General features: G+C 41.6%; 1 protein-coding gene across 1 annotated transcript in view; it reads right to left on the bottom strand.

Annotated features, from left to right (window-relative positions):
- The window catches only part of Eif2s2 (eukaryotic translation initiation factor 2 subunit beta), a 15647-nt gene extending 7667 nt beyond the window's left edge, over positions 1-7980 (bottom strand). Inside the window, exons 1-3 of the mRNA XM_005363090.2 lie at positions 7790-7980; positions 3696-3873; positions 3221-3324 (exon numbers count right to left, since the gene is read on the bottom strand). Of these exons, the coding sequence (XP_005363147.1) occupies positions 3221-3324; positions 3696-3873; positions 7790-7804 (297 nt within the window). The 5' untranslated portion in view covers positions 7805-7980. The remainder of the gene's footprint in view (positions 1-3220; positions 3325-3695; positions 3874-7789) is intronic.
- Positions 7981-8540: the final 560 nt, after the last annotated feature.

The raw sequence follows: 8540 nt of genomic DNA, 5'->3' as shown, positions 1-8540 counted from the left end.
GGTGCTACACAGATTATTAAATATGGGTTAAAGCAAGATGTGAGAATTAGCCAATAAGAGGCTGGAACTAATGGACCAGGCAGTGTTTAAAAGAATACAAATTGTGTGTTGTTATTTTAGGTAAAGCTAGCAGGAAGCGGCCCGCAGCTCTTACCAGAGTGGCGTACAATAGGCTTTCATTTCATACAAACTCAGAGACATTCGATCCCTATTCATTAATTTGCTACAACTCACAGCAAAGTTTTACTTACTATCATCAGTTTTTTATATAAAATTAACTGAAGAATAGCCAACTGGAAATAATGTATAGGACAAGCTATGGGGAATAGGGAGTTAAGAGGAACTCAAGGAAAGTCAAGTATGTAAACAAGCTACCCTATCAGCACTTCTGTGAGGTAACCAACCTACAAGCTCTTTGAATGCCATCACGTAGGGATGACAGAATTCAGTGTCCACTGTCCATTCACAGAGGTAGCAGGAGTCATTCAACATTCCAAACCCTAACAATGGTTTGATCTTCCTAGTGGTTAACCATCCTGAGAAGCTATATGAACACCAAATTTCAAGAGCAAAGGACAGGTTATTACTGTTGAAGACTGCAGAGTTGAATATGAGGTACCAGAGGTAAAAACCTAATTAATTTTTATTATATTTATCCTATCACCTTAGCACCAAACTGTGAAGAAGTTGCTGGGCATCAGTTCAATAGATGACATCACCAAACAGGGAAAGAACAATTTATGGGGAATCAGAGTCATGTGATGAATATGGACAGACATGGCACAGGCTGACTTCAAGTTTACTTGCTATAGGCTTCAAGGTGATAAAGGCACCTTAAGTCTTAAGAGATGAATTGAATCATAAGGTCCACAAAACAGAGGCTAAGCCTGTTTCTTGGCTTCTAGTTTCTCACCAGCTTATCCTGCTCCCTAACTCAAGTACATTACCAACATGATCTGTGTTGTCTTGAATGACTGTTGATAATGGCTATAGTAATTTCACAGATCTTAGCAGATAAATTGAAATTGGTAGGAATAAAAGGAACTCAAATATGAGATCCTAAATATAGCTGTGTAGTTTTGGTGCCATATTAATCAACCTATAGTATTAACTAGATACCTTACAAATAAAAGATCAAACAGACCCAGTCTATGATGATGACCAGTAAATCAGAAACTTAGAAATGGTAAATATAAGCAAGCACACACCAGCAAAGCTGCAGTCATCCACACTGTGCCCAACTAGGATACTTGTAACATCCTTTCAGGCTGTAGCTCCAGAAGTAGAGAAAACTATCACAGCATTTAACCAAAATCCCAACCATCTATAACTACAGTTCTAGGGGATGGCCTCTGAGGACACTGTGCAGCATGTGCTGCACAATCAGACAAAGCACCCATACACAAAATAATCTCAAAAAATATTTTTTAAATACTCTTAAATTACCCTTGAAATACCTCTGGGGGAAAAACAAAGCAAAACCACCAGTTTAAAAAAAAAATTACTCATTTTAAAGCAAATTGAGCATACCAACTTACGGTAATCACCAATACAATTTGTTAAACAGATTGTCATCTAAGCTATGACCTTGTTTCCAAATAGATTACTGAGTAAATTACCTGTTACACGTAGGCTACATGTCACTTACTTGGGTTTGAGCAAACTATCTAATAAAGAGAAACTTCAGTACATACTAAAAACCAGAGTCCTTGATATATGAGTGCTGTTTTCATTATGAACATATATTTGTGAATACAGACACTTATACACATACAAAATTACTATAAGTAATATGTGGGCTTTGTTAAAATGATTTTTGCAGGGCTGGAGAGATGGCTCAGAGGTTAAGAGCATTGCCTGCTCTTCCAAAGGTCCTGAGTTCAATTCCCAGCAACCACATGGTGGCTCCACAACTCTCTGTAATGAGGTCTGGTGCCCTCTTCTGGCCTGCAGGCAGACACACAGACAGAATATTGTATACATAATAAATAAAGAATTATTTTTTTAAAAAAAATGATTTCTGCATAGAGTATGTATATGTGTGTACATGTGTATGCCAGTATACACTTGCCCATGTTTGTGTGTAGAAGCCCAAGACTGACTTGTGGATATTTTCCTCAGTTGCTTCTCCACATTATTTTAACTGATGTCTGGACCAACAGTCAGTAAGTTCAGGGAACTGTTTCCACCCTGCTCAGTGTCAGCGCTACAGGTGTACCCTACCAGACAGGCATTTATACCAGTGCTGGTGATCCAAATTCAGGTCCTCATGGTTGCTCAGTAGATACCTCAGCCACCAAGAACTCTTCCTAGCCCCATCTTTAAAATGGTAGATCTTGAGCAAGAAATAAGTCTCTCAGCTACTCTGTTCATCCATTTACTCAACCATTCACCTTCCTACTTACCTATCGACGTTTTATTCAAATAATTTCCAGATTTTTGTATTAAATATCAATCCAAAAGAATGACAATCATAAGGTTTCAAGTCCCTTCAAGATCAAGAGCATCCTCCACAGAATTACCCAGAGAAGTCTAGCTTTCCTACAGAATTACTGCCATCAGCTACCACACTGTGGGATATTCTATGCTGGTACTGAAAGCTTAACACAAAAAGCTGTATTAATATTTGTTCCTCAAGATTTCTCAATTACAGAGACACTTTTTCTTAGTCAAACAATTTTGGCATGATTAAAGACACCAGCTGGGCAGTGGTGGCACACACCTTTAATCTCAGCATGTAGGAGGCAGAGGCAGGAGGATCTCTGAGATTGAGGCCAGCCTGGTCTACAAGAGCTAGTTTTAGGACAGCTAGGGCTGTTACACAGAGAAACCCTGTCTAGAAACCAAACAAACAAACAAACAAAAAACAAAACAAAACAAAACAAAACAAAAACCAAGGATCGATACAGGGTTTCTTTGTGTTGCTCTGGCTGTCAGGGAACTCAATCTATAGACCAGGCTGGCCTGTACCCAGAGACGAGACCAGCCTACATTTACCTCCTGAGTGATAGAATTAAAAGCACACGCCATCACTGCCTGGCTCCTATTATAATCTTTTTATACCATGTAGTCATATACATTCCTAAGAAAATTACCTTAATAGCAGTAACTAAATGTTAAACAACCAAAGCAAAGCTGAGTGATGAGATGAAGGAAGAAAACAACTATTAGCAGCCTTTCCAGAATTCCAATTTTACCTTCAATAAGAAAGCTATACTACCTTTACACCTTCTTCAGCTTCATCAATATCAAATATCTTTTTTGTTTTTTTCTTCTTTTTCTTTTGATTAAAGAAGTTCAAGTCATCTAAGTCATCAGAAGCATCTAAAAATAAAGATTTCCAGTTATTAACAATTAGAAGGCAAGGCATTAAGATGAGTCACACCAACTCCTTTCATGTATTCTTATGGTAGTCCTACCACTACTACCAAAGTTATGGTTCTGAAGAACATACCAACTCAAAGCTTTCTAGAAAAATCTAGTTAGGGGTCTTGGCTGAGAACAAACTCAATAATCTAACATTGCAATGTCAGAAAGTGCTCTCTAACACAATCTCCAAAACTATCCATTGTATCTCTTTACTTCTGGCTACCCCTTAGTCTCCAACCTCCATACCCCTCAATCTCTGGCTCCAGCTCTACTAACCCAGCAGAGGAACTAAGGGTTCCTTAACAACTGTGATTGACACAACTCACCTTTTTTCCTACTGTCCTCTTCATCAGCCTCTACATCCTTGTCTTCAGTTGGTTCTGGCTCTACTTCTTTTGTTTCTGAGGGCTGGGTTTCTTCTGTCTGGGCATCACCTTCTTCATCTAACATAAAAGGCTTCTTCTTCTTCTTTTTCTTTTTGCTCATAGTAGGATCAAAAATCATCTGTTTAAATTTAAAAAGATCCAGTGATTATTTTTAATGATGCTCACGTTCCAAATATGTTCTATTCTTAAAGAATTGGACACACTAAAACCCCCCAAAAAAGGGGGCTGGGGAAATGCCTCAAAGTATAAAAGCACTTGCCCCCACCACTTGCTTGTATTGCATACTCTTTGGAATGCAATAAAAGGCAAATACACGCAACAAAAATACAAAACAAAACGGATTTACAAAAAAATCCATCTAACTTTCTTTACATTATTAAACATGGAGAATACCTCACATGTGCCTTTTAATTTATAAGCTATCATAAGCTATAATAACTTCATTTTAATTTTCATGAGCAAATTTAGATCTGAATGAATCTTGAAGTTTAGGAAAAGGACCTTAGGAAAACCTATGTTGTATTCCTCATTTATGGGTGAGATCAACAATGTCAAAGCAGATAATAAACGTTTTATTTAAGGTTTATTGCTCTAGAGTGGCTAAACCAGGTGACGTGAGACTTGGTTCTTAAATTTTTTATCAGTTGAGGAGTGTTTGGGGGAGTTGGAGGTAAATACAATCAAGATCTATTATATATATGTGCAAAACTGTCAGAATGGCAACTGGTGGTGGCACACTCCTCTAATCCCAGCACTTAAAAGGCAGACACAGGTGGATCTCTATGAGTTCGAGGGCAGCCAGGTCTATCTCAAAAGAACAAAAACAAAATTAAATTAAAAAACAACAACAACAAAAAAAAAAAGTTAGAGTAAATAAATTATTTAAAAAAAAAATTCAAACATGCTGAAGTTCACACCAATCTTAACTGATAAGGAAACCTGTCAGCAACCCTGAGAGAATTTCTAACAAATCCTTTACTATTTTCTGTTACGAAATGTTCACGAGTTATGGAACAAGTGAAAAATTAATGATAACCTGTAGGTTGTTTGCAATGATCCCTTGAAATCACCTCTAGTCCAATCCTGACTCTAACTCCTGTGTGGGTCACCCTGTGCTTCGCCTGTACAGTGGAGAAAACCAAAGCCAACAAATTTGCTGGGAGAGCTAAATATCTGATTGCAAAACTTACACAATACTGTCACTGAAATGTCCTCAACTTGGGGTGATTTCATTTATCAGATGTAACCAAAACTGGTAAAAAGAAATTCCAAAATTGCTTCTAATAATTAACTGTAATTTCTTTATGTCCCAAGTACAGTAAAAGAAACTAGTAAGCAGGACTGGAACCAAGCTCTAGTCTGGGGTTGCTGTCCTCACAGGAATCAAGTGTCTGTGGGGCATTCTGGAAGTTTCATAGAGCACCATCAGGAATGCTACAATTCAAACCAGCAGATGAGCTGTGTTCTTAAACTAGAAGACTTGGCACAAGGGCAGATAAAACGCCAGGCCCTGGCAGATCTTACAATCCATTCATTTTCTTCAAAGTCTAAGTTTGCCTGACCTACTAGTAGCTTTTTCTGAGTTTGTGTTTGTGATCTGTGAATAGTCTTATGTAGTCTTATGAAGAACAGGCTGGTCTTGAACTTGAAACTGAAGTGCTGAGATCACAGGCACTCACTACAACACCTGGCTTAACTGCCTTTTCATCATTACTATTCAAGATAGATCAGATATGGGAGAGATGCTAAAATGATCAGATGATAGTTTCACAATTATCTTTTTATCCCTGAAGAAAATTCCAATTTAGGTCTATAGTAGGTAGACTGTAGCCTAGTAAAGACAAGTAGTAATAGGCAAAGACCTTATGCCAAAATAATACATATTGCAATTACTTTCCCCAATACGTAATACATGTTTAATATACCAATAATTAATTGTGTTCACAAAACCCTGTAAAATAGTTATATAAGAAAATCTTTATCGATCCTAAGTCAGCATCCAAAGCAGAACTCCCAAAATCACAAGACTGTACTTGCCAGTTTGGGATATACAGTGAGACTTTGACTTAAAAAGTTTCACATCTGGCTGGGCACGCCTTTAATCCCAGCACTTGGGAGGCAGAGGCAGGCGGATCTCTGTGAGTTTGAGGCCAGCCTGATCTACAAAAGCTAGTTAGTCCAGGACAGGCTCCAAAGCTTAGATGAAACCCTGATTCGGGGAAGGAGGGGAGGTGGGAAGTGTTTCCTTACAACACTTCCCTAGTCAACAGTACTAGGTAAACCAGATTCACATCCCATGTTCGTCTCTCCCTCCTGGACCAGTAAATTCCACCTGAGAGTAAAGGCTAGGGTTCTGGTACCATTCAATTTACTGCATAGCCTAACCTCCCTGAGCCCTAATTTTCCATTTATAAGATGAAGTTGTACTGATAGGTCTAAAGGCAAAACTACATATTTTAGACTTTCAAGAGACTACTGCTGGTATGAACGCTGGTTCCACCATCTCTGCTTGATAAAATCCTGTTCATCCTCTAGAAATAAATTCTAACCCCGCATCTTTCAAAAGATCTCATTACCAAAAATGACCTCTCAAACCACTACAGGTGTTAGCTACTACCTGTTACTACACCGTAGCACTTTACCACAGAAGCAATAGACAGGACACAACAGTATATAGGTGGTTATTATTAAGTTATGAAGTTTGGAACACTTCCTCTCTTGCATAATGCAGTAGCTGAGAGCAATATCTACACTGTCTTTCAAGTAAGAACCATCTATCTCCTGCAGTCGGAACTACTCAGCGAGAGCCTCCTGGTCACCTGGACAGAGGCAGGACTGCACAGACCGGGGCTCTACAACATTATCAGTGCTGTACAACTCTGGTTTTCTCATCTCTAAAACGAACCAACAGGACCTCATTTTAGAATAGGACTTGGTTCCCTCCAGAATCAATCTCAAATTCCTAATGCAGTTTTCTAAGCCCCCCATGAACTAGCCGGTATCTTCTTCAACCAAACTTCGTTTCTTTAAGCACTTTCTTCCTTTCTTGATCATAAATGCCTTGTAACCAGTTTTCTCACTAGTTGAGAAAAGTCCAATCATTTCTGGAGTCTACTCAAAGACAATTATGTAGAGAGCCTCGAGCTAGCTGTTCCTCCTATCCTCTCCAAGGCCCTGTAGGTCAAGTAAATCACAAAGTTTTTCATAAAGTACTTTTTTTGGGGGGAAGGAAGATGAGGCCTCTAGATCCAATGTTAAGCAACATGTAACTGAGACAACTGCAATCCCTTTTTAAGTCATTTATGTTAACTAGAATAAACCCGGAAGGGCAAAAAGGAAAATAAAACGACGAAGGGGGCTTGAAAATTTTACTGAGATCCAAGACCAGTGGGAAAAGACCAAGTCAGTTTCGAAGCCGTCCGGAACTCCCTGCTCCTCTCGCCCCGCCCGTTAAAAGAAACTTAGGAACTCGCGCCCGGAAACTTTCCTCGAAGGGTGGTCACTTTTTAAAACTAAGATTATCTTTTCCTCTGGTCCTCACGCCCTGTCCTAAGGAATAAAGTCTTGAGCTTGGGGAAAAGGAGCGCGATTCGCCCGGAAACGGCAGCCTACAAAGTTTCTCAGCACGGCGCTCCACCGGAACCGAGGGAAGCGTGAAGGTACCGGGAGCACTCAGCACGAGTGCTGCGGAGGGAGTGAAAAGAGCGCCGGGCCGCCTGCCCTAATTTTGTTTAACCGGGGGAACTAAGTGCCCATCCAAACCCTTTCGGAGAGGGCGACCCAACGTGCTTTCCCTTCCGGAACGCCGATGACGGTAGGAGGCCGGTCTCGACACCGTCGCTCTGAGGAGAGCTGGGTGAGGCCAAGTCTGAGGATCCGGAGTCCTCGCCGGCTCCACAACTCCGGGCCGCCTAGGCCCGGCTGCTCCACATGGCGGCCGCCGACGGCTAGGCCGCAGGCCCGGCTTTCCACACCGGCGTGGGTTCGGCTTCCTGCCTCAGTCCTTAGCCCTAGGTCCGTGCTCAGTTTCTCACCTCGTCCCCGGACATGGCTGCGGTTCGAGCGGGTTGGGCAAGGACGGGAAATCACACCGGTCAGCTTCAGAGCCCAGAGTGAGCGCAGCTCCTACCGATACCTCTCCCAGCACCGCGCTAGGCTCTTGCATCAGCGAAAGGGAGCGACACCCCGCCCTCCTCTCAAACGTTGGAAGTGCGCCTGCGCAGATCTCGCCAACGCGCAGGCGCACACCGGAGACAACCGCGCGAGCTTCTTGTGGCGCGAGTTACCAGGCGACATTCCGGCGCTGGGCATGCTGGGACTTGTAGTTTGCGTAGAAAAAAGAGCGCTTGAACTACAGCAGTTACCGAGGTCGTGAGTCACTGTTTCAGCTTTAGTCTGGAGGTTCGGTTTCTTATGCTGGCTGCCTGTTGCCTCGGCGGTTCAGAAAGCGCTGGGTTACTGGTCGAGTGAGTCTGGGGTCATTCCTCCGGAGTTAGGTTAGTGAGACTCTAATAGGAACCCGAGGGACTGACTGATTTTCAGCGCGCTCCTGGGGTGTTCTAGTATTCGAGGAATTCTGGGGGAGCCGGAGTCGTGCACCTCATTAAAGGCGTTTTACTCTGTGGGAAGCTTGAGTGGCTGACTTTTTACTTCAGAAGTGTCTTCCCTGGTTCCCCTGAGGTAGACCGAAAAACAGCCCAGCAAGCCACTGTCTTGACCTGAAGCTTTGAAATACATTCATAACTTGCTTAATGAAGGGGATATGTTGAGAAATGTGTAGAGTAA

The sequence above is a fragment of the Microtus ochrogaster genome, linkage group LG8 (assembly GCF_000317375.1).
Source record: "Microtus ochrogaster isolate Prairie Vole_2 linkage group LG8, MicOch1.0, whole genome shotgun sequence".
Classification (NCBI taxonomy): Eukaryota; Metazoa; Chordata; class Mammalia; order Rodentia; family Cricetidae; genus Microtus; species Microtus ochrogaster.
Note: the sequence above shows the minus strand (reverse complement) of the source record. Positions and strands in the feature narration are given on the sequence as shown.